The sequence below is a fragment of the Chiloscyllium punctatum genome, chromosome 42 (genome assembly GCF_047496795.1).
Source record: "Chiloscyllium punctatum isolate Juve2018m chromosome 42, sChiPun1.3, whole genome shotgun sequence".
NCBI classification, from domain to species: Eukaryota; Metazoa; Chordata; class Chondrichthyes; order Orectolobiformes; family Hemiscylliidae; genus Chiloscyllium; species Chiloscyllium punctatum.
In genome coordinates this window covers 38454592-38479602 of record NC_092780.1, presented here as the reverse complement: position 1 = coordinate 38479602, position 25011 = coordinate 38454592, and the positions used below count along the sequence as shown (strand labels likewise).

At 40.6% G+C, this 25011-nt stretch overlaps 1 protein-coding gene across 1 annotated transcript in view; it reads right to left on the bottom strand.

The window, feature by feature from the left end:
* The window catches only part of LOC140465908 (vesicle-fusing ATPase), a 273650-nt gene that overhangs the window by 161106 nt on the left and 87533 nt on the right, over positions 1 to 25011 (bottom strand). The window contains exons 9-12 of the mRNA XM_072561838.1: positions 14466 to 14665; positions 12934 to 13099; positions 10679 to 10753; positions 3822 to 4009 (exon numbers count right to left, since the gene is read on the bottom strand). Coding sequence (XP_072417939.1) covers positions 3822 to 4009; positions 10679 to 10753; positions 12934 to 13099; positions 14466 to 14665 — 629 coding nt within the window. The remainder of the gene's footprint in view (positions 1 to 3821; positions 4010 to 10678; positions 10754 to 12933; positions 13100 to 14465; positions 14666 to 25011) is intronic.

Sequence of the window (25011 nt, the reverse complement as noted above, 5' to 3'; positions counted from 1 at the left end):
CTGTCAATATTTTCCCCACACTCATTGTTTATTAAAAAATCCTTTTGGGGCAGCACAATGGCTCAGCAGTCAGCACTGCTGCCTCACAGTGCCAGAGACCCAGATTCAATTCCACACTCAAGCAACTATCGGTGTGAAATTTGAACATTCTCCCTGTGTCTGCATGGATTTTCCTCCCAACAGAACACAGATATGCAGGTTTGGTGGATTGGCTGTGCTAAATTTTCCACAGTATCCAGGAATATGCAAGCTTGGAGCCTCAGGCATGGAAAATGCAGGGTTACAAGGACAGGGTATTGGGGTGGGTCTGCGTGAAATGCTGGGAGGGTCGGTGTGGACTCAAAGGATTGAATGGCTTGCTTCAGCCCTGCAGGAATTTTGTGATTCCAACTCATTTATAACCCTTCAGACTCCTCATATCCTCATCACAACTTCCTTTTCCATCCATCTTTGCAACACCACCACCACATCTGGCTACATAGAATTTGTCCCTTCAACATAGTCATTAATATAGATTGTAAATAGTTGAGCCCCAATACAGATTCCTGAAGGTCTCCACCAGCCACAGTTTGCCATAACTCATCTTTCCAGACTTTGTTTCCAGTAATCAAACAAACCTCAATCCATGCTAATATATTAACTCCTAATATTACAAGCTGTTATTTTGTGCAGTCACCTTTCAGGCAGCATCTTACTGAATGATCTTTGAGAATCAATTGATTCCCCTTTATTTGTCTTGTCTTACTTGTTTTCTCAAACAATACCTGATAAGTCAGTTAAAACACAATTCCCCTTGCACAAAATCTTGTTCAATCTATCTTAAACAGTGTCTAAGAGGAAAGAAGTGACGTAAAGAGGTTAGAGATGGAATGCGTTCCAGAGTTTAGAATCCAGGCAGCTAAAGGCACAATCACCACAAGATTCAACAACAAAAATTAAGGATGCTCAAGCAAGAATAAATGAATACAGATATCATGAAGGGTAACGAAGATTACAGAACTAGAGAGGGACGAGGTGAACGAGCACAGTGGTCAATCATACTGGATTTTCAAGGGACTTTCCATACCAAAGTCTCTTATCCTCTGTCAGATCAGGCAGTCCTCAAATAGGCTTTGTTCTGGCTGTCTGTATTTTCTTTAATGTGTATCTCCTTACCCAAGTTTTAGTTAAAAAAAAACACCTTAACTGAGAAATGGAGGCCAAGAATATATTTGTAAAGCCAAATCTAGAGATAACAAAGGCATAAATAAGGCTTTCAGCAACAGATAAGCTGAGGCAGGAATTGAGCTGGGTGATGTCACAAAAATAGATAAGTTTGGTTGTGACAGATGTATGTAACATCAAGATTGTAAGTGATCTGAATCAACCTCAGACAAAGAGACAGGGAGCAGTACTTACAGCAGGAAACAAAAGAAGACAGGTTCCCAATAGACAACCAGGAGAAATTTCTGCTCAACCAGCAACAGATATTGTATCAGGAGTTTAACAGATTGGAAACAATGAAGGAGTTGAAAATGAGGTGGTGAAGTCAAGCTGGTTTCTATTAGCATATACTTGGAAACTGAAGGATTTTCAAAAGTTGTAATCCTGGAGCAGCGTGTTGATGAGAATTAGGAAGGGGCCAAGGATAGGTCTGTGGGGGATATAGTTATGAAGTTGAAGGTGTCTACTGTACCTGTAAGGGAGAGAATGCAGTTCTGAACTGAGAGATTACAAACACCTGTGTATATGACTAGATGGCAGTCACTGAGTGTACTGAAAAAAATTGGAAAAAAACTTAACATTTGGCTGTGAAATGGATACTTGAGTTTTAGTTATTGTTTTGACAACAATTCAAATGTAACCAGGTTAAATTATGCCCCAGGATATTAAAACCCTCATCGACTTTGAATCTATTATTCTGCCAACATCGAACCAATGAGATGATCTGATGTTGATGGTATAGAATGTGGACGTTTTGAAATTTGATCAGAGGGCAACTGCCGTAGAGAAAGAAATTCCTGGAGAGCTAATTGCCCATTTAACATCTTGATCGCAAAGAAAATAGAAAGCACTCTATCAAAGATACCTTTTCACGTGAAGCATACCCATCATAAAAAGATAGATGACCCACGGAGATGAGCAGTTGGAAGAATGAAGTCACAGAAGACAACAGAGACTGTGCGGTTTTGAAATTAAGTTGATGTAATTTTAATAAATGTCTTATTGGAACATCATATTGCTGTAGAGTTGGAGGCATTAGTAAGCAGTGAAGAGAAAGGGAGGCTTAGATTTTTGTTTAATGTTCACTTTTAGAGTTAGAAAATAAATTGAGGTTATTTCCTTTAAATAGTGGAATTTAAGAGGTCTCTGTCATTCATATTTTAAAAGATTACGAGGCAAGGCAAGCTTTTTTGGTTTTGTTAACAAAGGGGTTTGCCTCTGCTGTAACAATACCAAAAGCAATTGTGCAAGAGTGAGGAAGACCATCCATTGCAAATGATTCTCTGGCCACAATTTCTCAGTCTGAAATCAGGCAAATGCAGTCCCATTCAGATGAATATGGTATTGAGGCACAAGAGGAAGATAGTTTGGTGACTCATCTCAAAAGCTGCAGACAAGTCAAGGAAGGGGAGGTATAGTTTACCTTTGTTAACTTTATACAGGATATGATGTGTGAAGTTGGTTAGGGCCATTTCAACACAGTAGCATTTTTTTAAAAACTCATTCATGGGATGAGGGCATTACTGGCTCAGCCAGCATTTATTGCCCATCCCTAATTGCCCAGAGGGCAGTTAAAAGTCAACCACATTGCTATGGGTCTGGAGTCACATGTAGGCCAGAACAGGTGAGGATGGCAGTTTCCTTCCCAAAAAGACAGTAATGAACCAGATGGGTTTTTTTCTGACCATCGACCATAAGACCATAAGACATAGGAGTGGAAGTAAGGCCATTCGGCCCATCGAGTCCACTCCGCCATTCAATCATGGCTGATGCGCATTTCAGCTCCACTTGCCAGCGTTCTCCCCGCATTTCAGCTCCACTTGCCAGCGTTCTCCCCGTAGCCCTTAATTCCTCTAGACAACAAGAACCTATCAATCTCGGCCTTGAAGACATTTAGCGTCCCGGCTTCCACTGCACTCCGTGGCAATGAATTCCACAGGCCCACCACTCTCTGGCTGAAGAAATGTCTCCGCATTTCCGTTCTGAAATGACCCCCTCTAATTCCAAGGCTGTGTCCACGGGTCCTAGTCTCCTCGCCTAACAGAAACAATTTTCTAGCATCCACCTTTTCAAAGCCATGTATTATTTTGTACGTCTCTATTAGATCTCCCCTTAATCATCTAAACTCCAACGAATACAATCCCAGTATCCTCAGCCGTTCCTCATATGCTAGACCTGTCATTCCAGGGATCATCCGTGTGAATCTCCGCTGGACACGTTCCAGTGCCAGTATGTCCTTCCTGAGGTGACAATGGATCGACAATGGATTCATGGTGATAGTTCGATTTTTAATTCCAGATAGTTATTGAATTCAAATTCCACCATCTGCCTTGGCTGGATACAAATCCAGGTCCCCAGAATGCATGAGGAAAACCTAGTTTAGAAGATTCAACTGTCGAGTTCTGGACAAAATGGAATGGATTTGGCAGGTAATAATTTGTTCAAAGATTGAGATTGAAGAGTCAGAGTTGACATAGTGATCTGCAGGAATGGGGTGTTCAGGTATTGATTTGAAGAGTGGTAATGGTGGTAGATGTTTTATTTCTGGATGCAGCTAGTAATGTGACATTAATACAGTTTAAACAAACGGCACTGAGCCCATAAATATCTTTGCTTACCTTTATGTGTCGGTTCATTGCCGTTGACTGAGCAGCTCTCACTAACCCCTCCAACTCAGCACCACTGAAATTCTTTGTCTCTTGGGCAAGTTCAAGAACATCAACATCATCACTCAGCAGATTGTGCTCTCGCATTCTTGCTGTATGAATATTCAGAATTTGCACTCTCCCCTTCTCATCTGGCAAGCCTGATGGGAAGCAAAAAGAATAGCAAAAACAAATGGGTATATCTGTAAGACTAGCAAAATTTATGACAGCCTGAGAATCCACAAGCCTAGTAATAATTTGTTAATCTTCTTTTCCTCAAAACATCTTCATCATTTTTCTTTATATTGATCATTGCTCAATTATCTCAAAACATTATCTAACAGATAGCCTATTGATTTCGCAGCTTTATCATAAGGGGTTGAGAATGACGGCATTAGGATAAGTCATCAGTTGTGATTATGTCCCTTCTTCCCCAACCACGCAACTTCCTGGATTCTCTCAAAAGGTAGCTATTCAGATAGTGATTCCATATCATACAGTTATTGTACTTATAACTGTAATAACAACAGGCAATGACCACAGAGAAAGCTCTGAATTTTCCAAGAGACAATTTCCCTATGGGTGGGATGCATCAAGGAAGATCTACATGTGTTCCACTACCCTGTCATCATTGAAGATGCAAAGCAAAGCATGCAGGGGGAGAAACTGAACTGTTCCCTTCCTATGGCTGAAAAAACTTCTCTCCAGGTGTCCATTAAACAACACGGTAACAATTACAGGATTCAACCAATTCTCAGATTAGACCAAATTCTACATTGGTTGAACATAAAGCAACTGACGGTGCAATATATTTGACCAAAACTACCCCACATTTCATTCAAAACTACATTTGCCTTCAAGTAACTAACATCAACGTACCTCCGGGATTCCTCCGGGATTAGTGCTTGGTCCCCAACTATTTGCAAGGGATTCGAGTACTTAGAATCATAGAATTCACTGTGGAAGCAGGCCATTCGACCCATCGAGTCCACACTGAACCTCTGAAGGGCATCCTACCCAGACACAGTCCCCTACTCTATTCTGGTAAAACTTGTATATCTCTGAACAATATGGACTGTTTAGCATAGCCAATCCACCTAACCTGCATATGTTGGACTGTGGGAGGAAACCAGAGCACCTGGGGGAAACCCATGCAGATACAGGGAGAATGTGCAAATTCCACTCAGACAGTTGCCTGAGGCCGGAATTAAATCAGAATTCCTGGTGCTGTGAGGCAGCAGTGCTAATCACTGTACCACCATGTCGCCCTTACAGGAGCAGGGACGTCTTGCTGGAATTGTATAGTATTTTAGTAAAATCACTCCTGGAGTATTGTGTGCAGTTTTGGTCTCTTTATCTGAGGAAAGATATTCGAATTATGGAAGGGGTGCAAAAAAAAAGTTTTAACAGGTTGATTCCTAAGCTCAGAAATCTACAGAATTCTAACAGGACTAGACAGGATAAACACAAGAAGGATGTTCCAGGTAATCACAGGGCTCACAGTCTCAAGATATGGGTTAAGCCATTTAGGACTGAGATGAGAAAAAATTTCATCACTGTGAGCCTGCAGAATTCTCTGATAAAGAAAATGGTTGAAGCCGAAAAAATGAATCTTTTCCAGAAGGAGTGGCTAAAGCGATCAAAGGAAAGTGAGAAAAAAGGATCATACTGAGTTGGATGATTCAAGATTGAATGGCCAATTCCTATTTTGTATGTTTCTATGCATTAATGAGGCTGTGCTCTCAATGCTTCCCTCACTAGAGAATAGGTGCTCTCTATGATTTGTACTTGTATTTTTTGAAGCTCTCTGCCACAAATACATGTCAGATGGCTTGCCCCCTTAGTCCCCCATAGTATATAAACATTGAAAGATAGCCAACAAATAAGTAAGGTTGAGAACTTCAGAATACACTAAAATGGGAGCAAAAAGTTTCATGATGTGCCCTGAAGCTTTGCTTCATTGATAGTTATAAACCTAGCGTGTCACCTTAACTGCTGGGCTAATAGCAACTTTCCCTTATCCATCGATTATTCCATATTTCTGACATTACTTATCAAGCAAAAATACGCTCAGTCAGGCATGGAACTGCAGGGATTTAACTTGTATAAGCAGGTATCTTTAAAAAGGATTGAATACATTAGCTACTTAGATACTGAATCAGCTAGCAGCTTTTAAAATATACTGACATTTACGACACCTGCAAAAATATCTGGTGTCTTTCCAATGTTAAATATGGAGCATAAACACCGGCAATTAAGCTCATTAAATGAGAAAAAACCTGGTTGTGCATGAAAACTCCTCCTTCAGGAGATTTTTCTCCATTTTAAACAGAGCAAAGTGTCAAGCACAGGCACACAGCCAAAAATAAATTGATTCGGAGATGCCGGTGTTGGACTGGGGTGTACAAAGTTAAAAATCACACAACACCAGGTTATAGTCCAACAGGTTTAATTGGAAGCACACTCGCTTTCAGAGGGACGCTCCTTCATCAGGTGATTGGCAATCATTGTGATTCTTAAGCCAGGAACTGCCACCACCTAGTTTCTTGGATAAGGGGTATAGAATTAGGTGTTGCTTAGAATGAGGCAAGTTTAACTCAAAATGATATGCAAATGCATGGAAATAAAATAGTTGCCATTCATTGGGGAGACTCAGAATTTTCCAATGAAACCCCAAAGAGAAAACTGGAATTTATACATCTGCCCAATATTTTCCAAACTTTCTTGCCATTACCTACATAACTCAAGGCAGCAGAAAATTATGCTAACTTCCATTGGGCCAATTCCACAGGTTTATTCAAAGATAACTGATTGTTATTTGAGCTAGGAAAACAAAGTAGTTGGGGATGAAGATGCGTTTTCTGAAATATGAATTTACATCATTGATTGGATATACCTATATCCTGGGCTTTAGGAAAGAGTGCTTTGCAAAAGCCAGGGAGACATGGTGCATTTGGAAAGAATACAAACTGCTCATCTGGGGTTACAGACTTCTACAATACTTTCAAAGTGAGGTCACATGACTAGTTTGTTGCTGTAATCCATCAATGGATTTGAAAGCAGAAATAGAGAAATAACTTGGTTGGACCAACAACTATTGTCCTCTCTTTTCCTTTATCTGAAATCTTCCTCAGCATGGTGTGTGAATTAAAAAACCCACTGGAAGGCTTTATCACTGCAAATGGAGTTCCTGAAGGAGGATTTAAAACCTACATCACTGACTCCAGAAAAGTGAATACAACCCCCGTAACTGATCCAGAAAGATGCTCCAATGCCAAAATGACTACAGCCACAGAACATGATGATTTTGGACAATCTGAATGATTCTTACAGTTTTAGCTTTCACATGTTTCTAAGAAAATACTCTGAAGTGTTTTGATATGTTTGTTTCTGAAATTTGGAGAGGTGTGCACCTGTGGTAATTTTCAAGAAAAGTTAGGGTTGCATGTAAAGCTAAAGTCACCATAGTCCTACTCAGACTGCTTTCTCATTAGAGAGATAACTGGTGGTGGTTAAACCTGAGGGTAACCACATGTCAGGTGAGAAGAGAGGTTGACAAGGAGAGTCATTCATGGTAACCCCACCCAGTGTGGGAAATGACTCAAATTGGTGGCAACTCTCTGCATTGCAAACCAGCTTTCCAGTCAATTCTCATGTACATAGCTGCATATACATTATGTTGTAATACTCTTTCATGAACTGTATGTCCTTTACATACCACAAAACAAAGATCTACTAGCAGAAGTACTGAATTCTTTGAATTTATACATTTATAGTACCCTTCCAAATTTTTTAGTTCTCGTGCAGTACAAGTGATCAGGTCAGCTGTGCCCCACTCAAGCCACAAAATAGTTGATCATTTCTGTTTTAATAGTGATATTAGTTGAAGGAAGTACATTGGCACAACTTGAAGAATCATGACTTCTTAACATCTACTGCTGACCAAGCAAACTTAACTCAACACCTTATTGAGCAGCAATGGCTCCAGCAATGTAGTACTTCTGCTACTACACCTGCCAGTCTGGGATTATGTGCTCAAACCTGATATGGCTCTCAAAACCAGAGCCTAATTCAAGAAGTACTCCTGCCATCAATTGAACTTGTACAGCTTTATTGCAATATGGAAGTTTAGATTCACATCGAGGAGATTCCTGTAAAATTAGACCATATCCAATTTTGAAATGACTAAAATGGCAATTTATTTGTTAAGTTTAATTCAAAGTGTTCAAATGACCAACTAGGGTCTGCTGTAATTAGTCTTTACGATTAGTATCTTCAGCACGTATCCCTAAGATAAAGCAACATAGACAAAAAAAACCAACTGTGCAACACGTATCTCAGATTTTGTCATTTCATCCATCTTGCTCGTGGAAATTTTTGTGAAGGGGAGAAAGCCTCAACAGGAGCAGAGGCAAAAGAAATGAACATTTGAAAACTTGTTTATATACGTACATACAACACCTGAGAAAGAACCTTCATAGCTTAGTTGTACAACTTTAGGCAACCAAACCTTTATGGGAATATTGAATTTTCGTAACAAGCACCGTGCCAGGAAGTGCTTGGCACCAAAGATGAGTAAAATCAAACAGCAGAGACAAATAACTGATTAAAAAGAAACAGTACCCTTTTTGTTATCTGTTACATATTGCGCACAACATTTTGTCAAGTTATTGACAATTTTAATCAGAATCAGTGATGAGCCAAAAGGTCATTCACTCATTGACTCTATGCCCAACAAAGAAAAGCCAGAGTGGGGAAAGCTGCGAGCAGCTCAGCTGCAGAGGCTACTCTCCAGGAGATGCATGTAAACCTGTAAACATTTCTTCAAAGATTCATTTCTGTCTTCCACTACTCCACCTCATATCTTCTGGCGAATTTGGGTAATTTGTCTTCCTCAACAGTCGTAGTTAAAAATCACACAACATCAGCTTATTATCCAACAGGTTTATTTGAACGTACTAGTTTTCAGAGCACAGCTCCTTCACCAGGTTGCTGGGGAGCATCAGGCACAGTTGTGCCTTATAATCCTGCTCCACAGCCTATATCTTATGATCCTGCTCCACAGCTACCTGATGAAGGAGCTAGTACTTCCAAATAAACTTGTTGGAACATAACCAGGCATTGTGAGATTTTTAACTTTGCTCACCCCACTCCAATACTGGCACCTGCACATTATGGTGAGCAAATTGGTCTGGCCCATTTCAGTTGGACGTAAGTACACCTTAGCAAATCAAGAATAAGAGAGCTTAACATTTATTGTTAACAATCAAGTTATAAAATAAATATAGGGTATTTTTGTCGGGTTCTGCTGCTGTTGGCAAGTAAAAAGCACATTATCCAGCACTTGCGCGTCGTGGGGTTCCATAATGGCAACAGAGTAAGGTAAAACTGGTCCCATGTACTCAGAGTAAGGAATAATGGTTCTTCATCAACACATCGATCTGGACATTGTGAGGTATTGCATTTGGGCAGGGCAAACAAGGCAAGAAATTACATGATGAATGGTAGGATGGTGGGAAGCAGTGAGAATCACGGGGACCTTGGTATGCACTTGCACCAGTCCCTGAAGGTATCAGGACAGGTGGATAAAGTGATTCAGAAGACATATGGTATACTTCCATTTATTAGTGGAGACACAGTATCTAAGAGCAGAAATGTTATGCTCAAACTGTGTAAAATGTTGCTTAGACCACAACTAGAATATTGTATGTAGAACTGAGATCCACAGTATAGGAGAGATCTGAGAATACTGGAGAATGTGTAGAGATTTACCACGATGTTGAGTGGCCTGGAGAGAGTTTCAGTTAAGAGAAATTGGCAAGCTGGGGTTATTTTCCTTTGAGCAGAGGAGATTGAGAGGGGGAATGATTGAGATGTATAAAATTGTGAGGGGCATAGATAAGGTAGACAGAAAGAAAATTTCCCCCTTGATGAAAGGATAAATGACTGGAGACATCGATTTAAGGTAAGGGGCAGAAGCTCTAAAGATGGGAGGAAAATCTTTTTCACCCAGTGGGTGTTTGGAATCTAGAAGAGACTGCCTGTGAGGATGGGACAGGCAAAAATCCTCATAACATTTTAGTAGTATTTAGACGTGCACTTGTGATGCCAGGGCATAAGAGGTTATGGATGAAGTGGAAAATGGGATTAGAATAGTTAGGTAGTTGTTTTTGACTGGCCCCATATCTCAGGAAGGATTTTTCTGGCTTTGGAGCATGTCCAGAGAAGGTTCACGAGAATGGTGCAGGAATGAAAAGCTTAACATATGAAGATCATTTGTGGAGTCTGGGTCTATTTTGGATGGAGTTGAGAAGGATAAGGGGGATCTAACTGAAACTTACAGAATACTGAATGGACTGGACAGAGTAGATGTTGGGAAGATGCTTCCATTGGAAGGAGAGACTAGGAGGCAAGGGCATAGGCATAGAGTAAAAGGAAGACTTTTAGAACGGAGATAAGGAGAAACTTCCTCAGCCAGAGAGTGGTGAATCTATAGAATTCACCATCACAGAAAGCTGTGGAGGCCAGGTCATTGAGTATATTTAAGATGGAGATAGATCGGCTCTTGACTGTCAAGGGGATCAAGGGTTGCAGGGAAAAAGCAGGAAAATAGGGTTGAGAAGCGTATCAAATGTCAGGGCAGACTCAATGGGCTGAATGGTCGAATTCCTGCTCCTATGTTTTACGGTCTTATGATTCTAAGAAATTCAATTATATTTTAAATGTTATTCGGAATTTTGCTCTAAAACCACTGTTGGACTCTGAGCGAATGATCGAGACATATTTATAACAAGGAGGTTAAAAAGCATCCACCAGTGGACGAAACTTACCAATTTCCATTTTAACTTCCAATCGGCCAGGTCGAAGGAGAGCTTCATCAATCAAGTCTGGTCGGTTTGTCATTCCTAAAAATTGTAATAAGGCTTAAGTTAAAGCCACTTTCAATACAAAGGTGAAGACAAAACCAACAGAAGTCTTAATACTAGCCACTCAGTCACTGAAACCTTAACTTGTTGGCAGATGGAGTACAGTACTGATCATTGTCCTTTGGCAAATAAATGTAATATAAATTGGACATTAAAGTCCATTTGGCTTGTTTTACGTGTTGGTTTGTTCTTGGAACGTGAGCATTACTGGCAAGGACTGCATTCATTACCCATTACTAACTGTCCTTGAGAAGGGGATGCGGAGTCATTTTTCTGAATTGCTGCAGTTCATTAAGTGTACCCATGCCCCCTGTACTAAGGAGGGGGCTCCAGAATTTCAACCTGGGGACAGCAAAAAGGGACCTGGTAAAACTGACTTGTATAAATTTTAAGCAAAATATGCCATATTAAAGCACCTACAATTTCAGATTGCATTAACAGTTTCAGTTGTACAACACAGGACCTAAATGGCTCTATCATGCAGAGATCTCTAACATTATGGTGTCATTCAAACAGAACTTGAAATACTTAAGTACAAGTACAACTTCAGTAATTTAAAACCGATTAGGAAACAGTCTGGGCTTTCTGATTCTATTTGGTTAAAAACTACTTGAGAATCTTAAATAATGTTGAAGAGCCCACAGATGCATTTCACTAAAAGCTGAGTTAGAAAATCATTGCAAATATAAAAACAGCAAAACTAAACATGCCAACTATTTTGCTTATATTACTACCTTAAGGAAAACATGACCAAACTGGGAACCATAGAGAAAGTAAAGCTCAAGATGGCGGTGAAGTAGGGCTTCTGAATCCAGGGCACATCGACTCCATCCATTTTTCTATTTCATTTCTTTTTTTTGTCTCTTATTTTATTTACCTCTGGAAGAGCACAGTCGCAGCTACAGCATCAGCAGTGGCGCGCAGGCCCAGCGCGAACCCGGGGCGCACGGCGAGCAGGTGCAGCACAGACTCTCAGGACACTCGGCGAGTGGGCCCAGCACGGACTCTCGGGACGGTCGATAAGTGAGCCCAGCACGGACTCCGGACGGTCGGCGATGGGCCCAGCGCGGACTCTCGGGACAGTCGGCAAGCGGGCCCAGCACGGTCTCTCAGGGCGCTCGGTGAGCGGGCCCTGTGCGGACTCGGGGTGTTGGAGTTAGAGAGTTTATGTTCCAGGTGTCTTCTACATTGGCCATGTCAGTCCTAACGCCGACTTATGGCTGCTGCAGCGGAGGCTGCATCCAGGACAGATTCATGGAGCCACTAGGTCTGTGCCCAGTATGAGACCCTGTGGCATCAGCAATGACTGAATGGTTGAGGTGAACCTGAGGCTTGGCGGTGCCAAAATTGATTTAAGGTTGCAGCATTGGTGGCATGTGCATTGGCAAGGGTGTCACTGGAGGTGATAAAGCCTGAAGAGCGAAGACTTTTGTTCCAGCAGTAGAGGAGTAGCAAAGAGGACTCCAGCCTGGCCACTAGGCCCATGGTGGAGCACTTAACAGGGATTGTAAAGTTGAACACTTTTGCTTTCTTTCTTTATTCTTCTGCCTTTATATTCAATGCTTTGGTTCATTTTTCTGCATTTTAAGATGCCACCAGAATGATGATTCCAAACAACATTTTTCACTTTATTTTGTACAAAATACATGTGAGATAATAAATCAAATCAAATCAAAATGAAGCCAGTACTTCAAGAATTTCAAAGTGTATGGGGAACATTACATGATTTAGCTAGTAATTTGAAAGTATTTTCTTTAGATGTTGCTGCCATATTGTGTGGGCAAATGCAGTTGATGCTGTACATAACATTTTCAAAAGGCATCGGATAAAATCCTGCAATGGTAGTCAAATGACAAAATGAAAAACAGATTCAGAGGCAACAAAAAAAAATTAACTGGGCAATTAATTGAACTTCTTCAATAAAATTAGCAAGCATAGTGTACTTGAACATTCTTCAAGAAACTGTACTGAAAAGGACAAAATTGCTAGTACACTGCTAAGAAATAACATTTAGCAATTCAGTAGTATTGATTCTATCAGATCCTGAGTAGATTGAGTAAGGAAGCCACAAACAAAATTTCTGCTTCACAACTCCATTCCCATCATGGAAAATACCCACGCACTGCTATAAGGTAGAGAGGCCAACTTGCAGCACCTACCTATAACAAGGATGTTATTCAGTTGCTCCACTCCATCTATTTTAGAAAGCAGCTGATTGACAACTGTGTCATGCACACCCGTGCTGCCTGCCATGGTCCCCCTCTGCTTGCAAATGGCATCTATTTCATCAAATATGATGATGTGTAGGCCGCTGTTTGCCCCAAGCTGTGAAAAGACAAACCACGTAAACCTTTGGAATGAAATGTGAAGAAGGTGACTGGTATGAAGTTAAAACCCACAGTGTGGATATTGTTCTGGAAATCTGTCCTCACACTGGCGATCTGCCTTGACACTGGTTCAGACAAGGGCTGACCTTTTCAAAAAGTAGCTCTCATCCAACACAGATGCATCAAACTTATCCTCCATTGTCCAAAATAGTAACCAAAATACAACTAAATCAAACTAATTAAAAACAAAAAAGTCTTTAGAATCCATTTTGACTGAAGTTGACATGACAGACTTGAATGGCAGAGCACTTCTCAAAGAATCAAGGACCTATTATGTACCAAGAAATACTGCATGTGGGATGTTCAAATTCCCAGGAGTTTGTAAAACCTGCCCCAGAAAACCCCTCAAGCACCTGAAAATAACCAAATGTCACACCATTCCTCTTACCAGTAGCAGTGGCTTAAATGTAAATCAAGATGTGGCAGTGCTGATGTTGAAATGGTGTGGACAAAGTCAAAAATCACATGACACTGGGTTATAGTCCATCAGGTTTATTTGAAACATCAAGCTTTTGGAGCCTGAGGAAGGAGCGGGGGCCCCGAAAGTTTGTGGTTTCAAATAAATCTGTTGGAGTATAACCCGGTGTTGTGCAATATTTAAATTAAATGTAAATTACTTCAAGTTTCAAACATGACGAGACCAAGGCCTGGTATTGTGAATGGATCCAAGGAGCAGTAAAATCGACGTTTCGGGCAAAAGTACTTCATCAGGAATAAAGGCAGAGAGCCTGAAGGGTGGAGAGATAAGCTAGAGAAGGGTATGGGTGGGGAGAAAGTAGCATAGAGTACAATAGGTGAGTGGGGGAGGGGATGAAGGTGATAGGTCAGGGAGGAGGGTGGAGTGGATAAGTGGAAAAGAAGATAGGCAGGTAGGACAAGTCATGGGGACAGTGCTGAGCTGGAAGTTCGAAACTAGGGTGAGGCGGGGGAAGGGGAAATGAGGAAGCTGTTGAAGTCCACATTGATGCCCTGGGGTTGAAGTGTTCTGAGGCAGAAGATGAGGCGTTCTTCCTCCAGGCGTCTGGTGGTGAGGGAGGACCAGGACCTCCATGTCCTTGGCAAAATGGGAGGGGGAGTTGAAATGTTGGGCCACAGGGCGGTGTGGTTGATTGGTGTGGGTGTCAGTATATCCAGCGCCTCCTAGCAGAGCGCTTTAGGGAACATCTCCAGGACATCTACTGATTCTCTCTTTAATTCACTTCATCTGAAAACAGTAATGCAATGTTCTCCCTTTTTTAAAATGCCCGGTTATTATTTCTGCACAAAATTAAGAACTACAATTCACCAAGACTCCGAATACTAACCCGCCTCTGCTCTTCCTCTGCATCCGCAAAGAGTTTACGGATGTTTGCTTCAGATTCACCCACATATTTGTTGAGGATTTCAGGGCCATTTACAACCTTGGGTTCTCGAGCATTCAACATTTTCCCAATTTGCCGGGCCATTAAGGTTTTCCCACATCCTGGTGGGCCATAGAGCAGAATACCTTTCACGTGTTTACAACCTATAAGACAAAGGCACATTGGAGGACAAATGACCATAGAAACTAGTTGGTGTATCAATTTTCACAACACAGTGAAATAGGTAAGATAACTAATTTCCCTTATTGCAAATTGATATTCAACAATGCCTATTCAATTGTAAAAGTCTACAGAAAGTAGAGTTTGTACAATGTGTACACAACTTTCTTTTTAGGCATTAAGTGAAATAACTCAAAACAGTTGGATTTAATAAAAGGAAAACTAACCAATATAAGAGAGAGAGTTCAATATTTAATGTTACCTAATGAACAATGATCACAAGACAATAAGGTTTCATAAAAAGATTGATAGAAACAAAATGATCAAAGTAATAAACTAGAAGCAAGCTCATTTCAGTAGCAAGTTACTAAAATGAACTGGAAAAAAAAACAAAGAGACAGAACAGCAATGGGAAACACTTGCAAATGGCAAACTTTCAAATGAATTTGAATATAGTGTTATGATCCCAGTACTTGGTAATTCAGGACATCAGATCACAGAGTGAAACTAGTGTGATAGATCGCAGTTTAATTTTTCCAGGTGGTTATCGTAATGATGGTCACTGAAGATATTCACGAGGCTGACAATGTTCTTTAATAGAAGAACATAGTTGTGACAAAAAAAAAGTTTACATAGAACATAGAACAGTGCAGCACAGAACAGGCCCTTCAGCCCACGAAGGTGTGTCGACCATTGATCATCATGTATGTACCCTCAAATTTCTGTGACCATATGCATGTCCAGCAGTCTCTTAAATGTCCCCAATGACCCTGCTTCCAAAACTGCTACTGGCGATGCATTCCATGCTCTCACAACTCTGTAAAGAACCCGCCTCTGACATCCCCTCTGTACTTTTCTCCAACCAGCTTAAAACTATGACCCCTCGTGTGAGCCATTTCTGCTCTGGGAAATAGAGTCGAGCGCCAGAGACCATCTATGCCTCTCATTATCTTGTAAAGAAAGATCTTTACAAACAGCAAAGTCGCAAACTGTTTGCTAGCAATATCTTTTATTGACACAGAAGGCCAGAAAAATGTCACACCGATCTCAACTTTTTCCAGTTCTCCTTCTTGAACCATGGAAGCCGTTTTATAACTTCTTTCCAGTTGCTCTGACCGGAACACCCTTTCCATTTTGATGGCCTAAATCTCATTTCAGTTCTGACAACTTTAATGCATATATACAAATCCCCAAGGGCAACTGTTATTCTGAACTGCGAACTTGATTCTTCTGAACTGAAACCAAACTAAACTGGCTTGGTCTGCTTTCTGTGCCATAAACTCAAAAATACAAACCATTCATCAACTTACAGCAGAGGAATCCTTCTAGCCTACACGTGCCTTGGAAAATTTTGGCACGTACATTACAAGGGATGGAGATCTGGGGATACAGATACTTGAAAATTGTTTGGTTAATCAGATGTAGAGAAGCATTTTCCTTTTACAGTGGAAAACAGACTCAGTGGTCACAAGAACAGTCATTGGCAAAATCGAATAGGGAATTCAGGAAAAACATTCTTTGCTAATGATGGAGTCGTCGGTGTTGGACTGGAGTGGACAAAGTTAAAAATCACAACACCAGTTTTAGTCCAACAGGTCTCAAAAGCTGGTGCTTACAAATAAATCTGTTGGACTATAACCTGGTGTTGTGTGATTTTATATTTTAGTGTTTGGAATGTGGAACTGACTATAAAAAGGAATAGCTGAGTCAAGAGCACAAACGCATTTAAGGGGAAATTAAGTCAATGCATGGAGAAGGAAAGACTAGAAGGTTACACTGAACAAGTTGGATGAAGGAAGGTGTGAAAAAGCACTTTGTTTATATTGCCAAATCTGCTGAGCTTCTCCAAAACTTATGGTTTTGATTTCAGACTGAACATCAAGCTTTGGTTTCCACAACAGTCATTTCCTTTGGAGATCGTTCTTCCAGAGTTTCCCACTTTTTAGTCCCCTAACTTTGCATTGCCCACTTTGAACTTCTTTCAAAAATCCACAACCAGGACACGCCAAACAGACCCATTGATTCAGCCTGTTCCTGCCCCATTCTATCTTGACTATTTTGTCCTGCCCTCATTCAATCACTTTCCAGTTACAGTTATGATTCTTCATGGTGGAAGACCTGAATAATATCCCAATAATTCAAGACAAAGAGAGCAGAGCAGAGTGTGGTAGCCATCATACTTGGGGATAGTACTAGAAAAACTGAATGGCCTGACGGTGGATAAATCAGCTGCACCAGATTAACTACACCCCAGAGATCTAAGGGAGATGGCTAAAGGCATAGTGGAGACATTAGTGATGATCTTTCAGCAATTACTCGAATCAGGGAGAGTCCCAGAGGACTGGAAAACGGCTAACATGGCACCCTTGTTCAAAAAGTGAGTAAGGCAAAAGAAGGAGAGTTACAGACTGATCAGCCCAACCTCAGTCGTGGGCAAGATCCTGGAATCCATTGTGAAGGATGAGACTTGTGAATATTTGGAAATGTATGGTAAAATAGGGCAAAGTTAGCATGGTTTCATCAAGGGGAGATCATGCCTGACAAATCTGCTAGAATTCTTTAGGGAAGGAACAAGCAGGTTAGACCAAGGAGAGCCAATAGATGTTATCTACTTGGACTTCAAGAAGTCCTTTGACAAGGTGCTGCACGGGAGGCTACTGAGTAAAGTTAGGGCCCATGGTGTCAGAGGCAAGTGCTAGCGTGGGTAGAAGCTTGGCTGCCTGGCAGAAAGCAGACAGTGGTGATAAAAGGGTCCTTCTCAGGATGACAGCTGGTGATAAGTGGTGTTCCACAAAGCTCAGTGTTGGGACCATAACTCTTCACTGTATACTGGAACAATCTAGATGAAGTAACTTAGGGCATTCTGGCTAAGTTTGCTGATGATACAAAGATAGGTAGAGGGACAAGTAGCATTGAGGAGTTGGGGAGGCTGGAAAAGGATTTAGAAAGGTGAGGAGAGTGGTCAAAGAAGTGGCAGATGGAGTACAAGTGGGAAAGTGAAAGGTAATGCACTTTGATAGGAAGAATAGAGGCATGGACTATTTTCTAAATGGGGAAAAAAATCAGAAGTCTTCAGTGAAAGAGATTTGGAACATCTAGTCCAGCATTCTCTCAAGGTAAATATGCTAACTTTGCCCTATTTTACCATACTATTCACAAGTCTTATTCCTCACAACGGATTCCAGGATCTTACCCAGAACCAAGGTCAGGCTAATCGGTCTGTAATTTTCCTTCTTTTGCCTTACTCCCTCTTTGAACAAGGCTTTCATGTTCGTGATTTTCCAGTCCTCCAGAACGCTCTCTGATTCTAGTTTAATGAGGAAGGCAAATGCAGTGATGGCATTTATTTTGAAGGAACTTGAACATAAAAGCAGGGATGTACTTCTGAAGCACCATAAGGCTCTGGTCAGACCACATTTGGAGTAATGTGCATAGTTCTGGGCCCCATACCTCAAGGAGGATATTCTGGCCTTGGAGAGTGTCAAGAGAAGGTTAACAAGAATAGTCCCAGGATTGAAAAGCTTAACATAGGAGGATCATTTGAGGACTCTGGGTCAATACTGGATGGAGTTAGAAGGATAAGGGGGGATCGAATTGAAACATACAGAACATTGAATGGCCTGGACAGAGTAGATGTTGGGAAGATGTTTCTATTGGTAGGACAGACTAGGACCTAAGGGCACAGCCACAAAGGGAAGATCTTTGAAAACGGAGATAAGGAGAAACTTCTTCAGCCAGAGAGTGGTGAATTTATGGAATTCATTGCCATAGAAGGATGTGGAGGCCAGGTCATTCAGACTATTTAAGACAGAGATAAATAGGCTCGTGAGTATCAAGGGGATCAAGGGTTACAGGAACAAAGCGGGAGAATGGGGTTGAGAATCCTATCAGCCATGACTGAATGGCAGAGCAGACTTTAAGGGCTGAATGGCTTAATTTCTGCTCCTATGTCTTATGGTCTAATACATTCTTACTTATGGGGAAATCCGACACAAGAACTTTCTAGGTGTGTTTCAATGTATATATTAGACAAATTTAGCAAATCGAATACTGGAAACAAACTGGCAGCTTATACATGAGTTTTTACCTCTGTGCATTTATTCATGTTGCAGTGTGCTGAGTACTTTATCTGATGTTTAGTGAATTGTGATAGTTGTTTATGTAAATGTACAGATTAGGAGCAGGGTTCTTGTGAAGGCCTGGATTCAAGTCCCACTTGTTCTGGAATTGCATCCTAACATTTTTGAACAGGTTGATAAAAAAAAACACCTGAAGGTGAAAGGAATTTATCTATATTCTTAGTTTGTGAAAGGTATTTTATTGTCAAACTAATCCATATATTAAAACAGTATCACTGTAGCCAGACTGTTGTTAGTTAGAAAATCTCTACTTGAGCGGCACGGTGGCACAGTGGTTAGCACTGCTGCCTCACAGCGCTAGAGACCCGGGTTCAATTCCCGCCTCAGGCGACTGTGTGGAGTTTGCACATTCTCCCCGTGTCTGCGTGGGTTACCTCCGGGTGCTCCGGTTTCCTCCCACAGTCCAAAGATGTGCAGGTCAGGTGAATTGGCTATGCTAAATTGCCCATAGTGCGAGGTAAGGGGCAGATGTAGGGGTATGGGTGGGTTGCGCTTCGGCGGGGCGGTGTGGACTTGTTGGGCCGAAGGGCCTGTTTCCACACTGTAAGTAATCTAATCTTGACCACAATGGTTCAACTCTATCCCAGGCAGAGCTTTTAATTCATTAATAAAAAGGGGCATCTTGGCTAATGAGAAGAGCACAGCAGTGGTTTTATTCTATCTAGTCTGCAACATCCTGGCCCCTTCAAGTCACTGCAGTTAAGGTTCAGAAACCCTTGACAATGAATAAACCCTGGACGACTATCTAGCCACAATAAGAGTCACGACTGCAGTCATATTAGCTAATTTTAGACAGAGATGAACAAGAAACAAAATCAGACCAGTCCTGCCAAATTAGTGTCAGGCACAAGCCATTACTAAGTACTAAGTGGCAATCTGATCCCTTTTGTATATAGGGAAAGTGTGTATGAAGGAGGATTGGGCGATGAGTGAAGTTCAAAGATGTAATAATGCTCAACTCCCAGCTAAGGCATGTTGACAGACTGCAACTAAACGAGACACCGTGAAACAGTCAATCCCACAATGGCAATTATGGCACCACATGCACAATTTGAAATTGATCATGGTTTTCAACAATAAATCCAAGTGATGGAGGAGTTCCACAGCAATACGTTTTCACTGGTAGGAAAGGTTTGAAAAACTGAGATACACAAATTCATGGTTTGCAGAATAATTAGGACAACATATTAATTGAATTTTGAATGCATATGATACTTTAAGCACAACTGGTCTTAAATTCAGAACTGAATCGTACATATAACTCATGCTAAATCCCCATCCTATCTTCCCCAGAAACGTTTCAGTGGACTTTCCCAGTTAAATCTAATTTCTAACTTTCATTGATATCAACAACAGAAGCTTGATTAAACTTTCAATTCTAGACGGCTGCTTTATGTGCTTGCCGTATCACCAATTAATTTCTTAAAGACCAGCAATGAAAATGAGTCATTTGAACATTCAGCTTTTCAGAAACTGCACTGCACATTCATGTAGTGTTAATTGCCAGTCTAAGATATCTCTCAAGTTTAAAACTCCTCATTGGGCATATGTGGCCACTGTACTAAAATCATAAAAATTCCTTCAAACAGAATAGACTAATTCTTTGCTTTCCCAATGCTTTCAATTCTTGGAGCTATTCAACACATAGGTCTACTTTTCATTGTTAGCACTGGCCATCTTGTACTCACAAATGTACTGCTTAACTGGGAGATAAAAATCAAGGCATGCTAAGTTCTTTTTGATTTTCAGATCCCACAAACCTGAGCTCTCTCTGCTTCTACAATTGTTGCATGTCCACATTTTCCTTGACTCCACTGTAGCTTGGCTGCAGCTACATTGCACCTCACTTCTCTTTATGATATAGCTTAAAATTTTATGCTTACCAGCTAGTAAATTACCTATTCTCAAGTTAACATGTCAAATAGAAATATAAACTAAGCCCAGAATCTTAGTACACATTTAAGATTAGTTGTGATGCCAAAGAAACAAAGCATGGGAAAGTTGTATTAGAAGTGTGTGGGTTTGGGTGTCTATGTTCTGCTGAGTGGGGTTGGTGGCTTTTGTTTTCTCCTGTCAATTTTAAACATATGTTAAGGTGCTGACAATAACCATTTTCAAGAATGGAAAAGTTATCCAAATCTTAGAAAGGCACAGCACTGATCCAAGTGTATGTTATATCACTTTTCTTGCATGAAGGCTGCACAACCATTGGTAGAGAAACACAATCTTGTTTTCTCAACAGTTATTGTACTTCATTAATGGAGATGACCAATTAGAGAAGGGAAAAGGGACAGCGAGTGAAAGAGTAACCTCCACTATGTGAACCAAGTTAGGTACCTGCATGCAACTGCAATGGCTTGGGGGGACAAAAAAAAAAGAAATAGATAGATACTGAATAATAATGCAGATCATGGATCACCAGGCCAGCAAGGAAGATCGCCATAGTGTTGTGGTTAAGATTAATCAAAATCACTAGAAGCAGATCCTCCAGATTACATGGTTGTACACCCAAATTTGCTGACAATATAAAAATAGGTAGGGATATGCTGTACTAAGGACATAAGGAATGTGCAAGAGGACATAGATGGGTTGAGGGATGGGGAAAAAAACTTGGCAGGTAGAGTTTAAATTGGAAAAGTGTGAGGTATTGCTTTTAGGTCAGAAGAATCAAAAGACGAACTTCTAGATAAAACGGACAAACTCTAAACAAAGTGAAGCACAGAAGGATTTGGGTATTCTTTTGCATGAAAACAAAACATTAGCACACAGGTGCAGAAAGAAATTAAAAAGGTAAATAGAACTTTGGTGTTTATTGCTAAGGGCCAGAGTTTGAAAATAAGCAAGTATTGCTAGAAATGTACAGGGTGGTAGTGAAGCTGCACCTGCAGCACAGTGTACAGTTTTATTCCCTGTTTAAGAAAGAATATATTAGCATTGCGTGCAGATTCACTGGGCTGAAAGGGTTGATTTATAAGATTGGTAAAACAGGCTTTGACTTTATTCATTTTAGTTCAAAAGAATGAGTGGTGATCTTATTGAAACATACAGTATTCTGACTTCACGGTGTATATGTTAAGAAGATGAAGATGTTTCCACTCGTGACAGAATCTCAAACTAGGAAACAGTTACAGAATAAGGAACAATCATTTAAAACTGAGATGGAAAGGAAGTTTTATTTTCCAGAGGATAGTGAATGTCTGAAATTCTCAATCCTTGACAGTTGTAGAGGCTAAACCAATGAAAGTATTCTAAGGAGTGGTAGATTGGTTTTTGAAATATTTGAGAGCCGAGGGTTATGATGAGTTAGCACAAAACAAGAATTTAGCACAGAGATAAATCAACCATAATCTTGAATGGTGGAGCAGGCTTGAGGAGCTGAATTAGCTTACTCCTGCTCCCATCTTACTTATTGTGTGTGGGATCTTTGCTGCACACAAACTGACTACCACATTACAACCGTAACTGCAATTCAGAGGTATTTAATGGACTGAAACATTTGAGGGCTTCATCCTGGGTCACGAAAAGCTTCTTGCAGATGCAAGTTCTTCTTAGTGCACTCCTAATAAGTTAAAGTAAGTTGAATGGTGCAGCTTTGAGTTAACAGCAGCATATTTGATCCATAATACTAATCATTTCACAGAGTCACTTCCAAAAACTAGGTTGTCAGCAATATTAGAATAGGACTGAAGGTGGAACCAGCTTACATTCCCAGCATTTTACAATACTTATCGCAAGGTTTAATTTAGCAGGGGCTCAACGAGAAACGTGGGCTATTGTGGAGCTGCACAGGTCAGTTTAATTCTACAAGATGTTTTTGGGTAATTACTTGGGATTATGGCAAGACAAATATTACTCAGACACTAAATGCCACTGCATCTAGGTTAACTGATGCACCATGACAGTAATCTGGTAAGCATAGTAATGTAACAGAATTTCTTCTAACTGTTGTGCATGGAAGGAGAGCTACTAAAAAAACTCTCCATGTTAATTCAATGGTTAACAGGAGAATGCAGAGCGCTGCTAATTAATCAATTTATAAAGATTATATAGAAAATCTACACTAAAAACAACTGCCACTTCAACACTTCAAATGCCATGGCTGACTAATATTGACAATTTGCCAAGATACTGAAAAATGTATCAGCTGACAAGAAATATGCCAGGTACTTTAGTAATTAATGCTAATATGACAGCAGGCTATTCCTATATAAAGGCGCTGACAAAGTTTCTCTCGATGAAAGCATGAACAAAAATTTTGAAAGAATTATTATACATTTGTTTTTGGCTAACTGGTGTTAATTAGTTTGAAGTATTGACAACTCAATTTCATTGGAACCTTCCAGCTCAGTGAGTAAACTTACATCCAGAGTAAACCTACAACCTTCTTAAATCTTGGAAACCTCTCTCACCTAGTCACCCAACAACTGAGAAAGATCATATACTCTGTTGCATAAAGCATCAAGTTTAATTTTCTCCCTCCAAATTGACTTCCTATGTCTGATTGTGCAACACTGAGACAACTGTTGGTAGTTTAACTGATGAAATTTGACAGACCATTCTACTATAGTGTGTTTCATAGCCAAAACTACAGTGAATGGGACCAGAGATCCTGATTCAATCTTTCCAGTGTTAAAATGAGTGATCATGAACAGAAAGTTTAGCTGATTTTTTTACTTCTAGTTTTACATATATAAAATTTGAAGAATCTGGTATAACGTGAGAGGAACTGAGAAACAAACATGGGGCACTGTAAAATGTAGGCACAGGGAAGGAAAGAAAACAAAACAGATTTGCACTCCCTTTCAAAACCTTGGGATACTTTGAAGTCCTTCACAGCCAATGGAGCATTTTCAAAGTATGATTTTTGCAACTGGTTTGTCAATTTGTGAACAGCATGATTCCATAAACATTAATGATGATTTGGCAGCTAGTTTCAGTGACACTGCCCAGAAAATAGGGTCTTCTAAATATCAACATGGCGCTTTTGACATTGATCATCAGGGGAACATGGGGCCTTAGTTTGATGAATCAACCAAAAGACAGCACCTTGACAACCCTCATTTACTTGGTGGTCTTCCCATTACAAAATGTATGGAGGTCTACAAAAGATGCTTCAATCTCTAGAACCAAAGTATCAGATGACTCAGACAGCAGTGACAAAATATGGCCCTTACCTGCTACAACCTGACAACACAAAAAAGCTGGACTAACAACAAAGTGCTGGAACAATGTAGGAGCTCTGGCAGCATCTGTGACCAGAGATACAGGATCAAAGTTTCAAGTCAAATAAGGCTTCTTCTGAACTGAAGCTAGATCTTCAACGAAGAAGAAAAGTCACATTTAATGCAAATGTTAATTCTGCTTCTCATTTCATAGTCCGATCAGATTTGCTTTTTCACTTTTAAACAAGCTAGAAACCCATTTATTGAATCTTTACAAATGCTGATCTCCACTGGGCCCTGATACATGGTATCTGAATCTGCTACTACCATGTATAAATCTTTTCAGGGCATTTCATTTTTACTCATCATGGATAATAATTCTTCAATCATCACTTCATCTAAATTGTACCCAATAAATAAGTTTTTGTTGAACTGAAGATGAATATAGGCAGAATTAAAGAATTTTTAACTGATCACAGAAGCCCATTTATCTTTATCTTGTGACTAAATTGTTCAGAGATGAACATTCTTGCAGCTGAGCAAAGATTTCAATCAGCTCTTCAATACCTCAACGTGTAAAAAACACCACTCTTTGTTATGCTAAGCTATGCAGACCAGGGCGGCACGGTGGCACAGTGGTTACCACTGCTGCCTCACAGCGCCAGAGACCTGGGTTCAATTCCTGCCTCAGGCGACTGACTGTGTGGAGTTTGCACATTCTCCCCGTGTCTGCGTGGGTTTCCTCCGGGTGCTCCGGTTTCCTCCCACAGTCCAAAGATGTGCAGGTTAGGTGAATTGGCCATGCTAAATTGCCCGCAGTGTTAGGTAAGGGGTAGATGTAGGGGTATGGGTGGGTTGCGCTTCGGCGGGGCGGTGTGGACTTGTTGGGCCGAAGGGCCTGTTTCCACACTGTAAGTAATCTAATCTAATCTAATCTAAAGCTAGAAACTACAGTTGACACCCTGACAAATTCTGGATCAGTGGTGCTAGAAGAGCATAGCAGTTCAGGTAGCATCCAAGGAGCAGCAA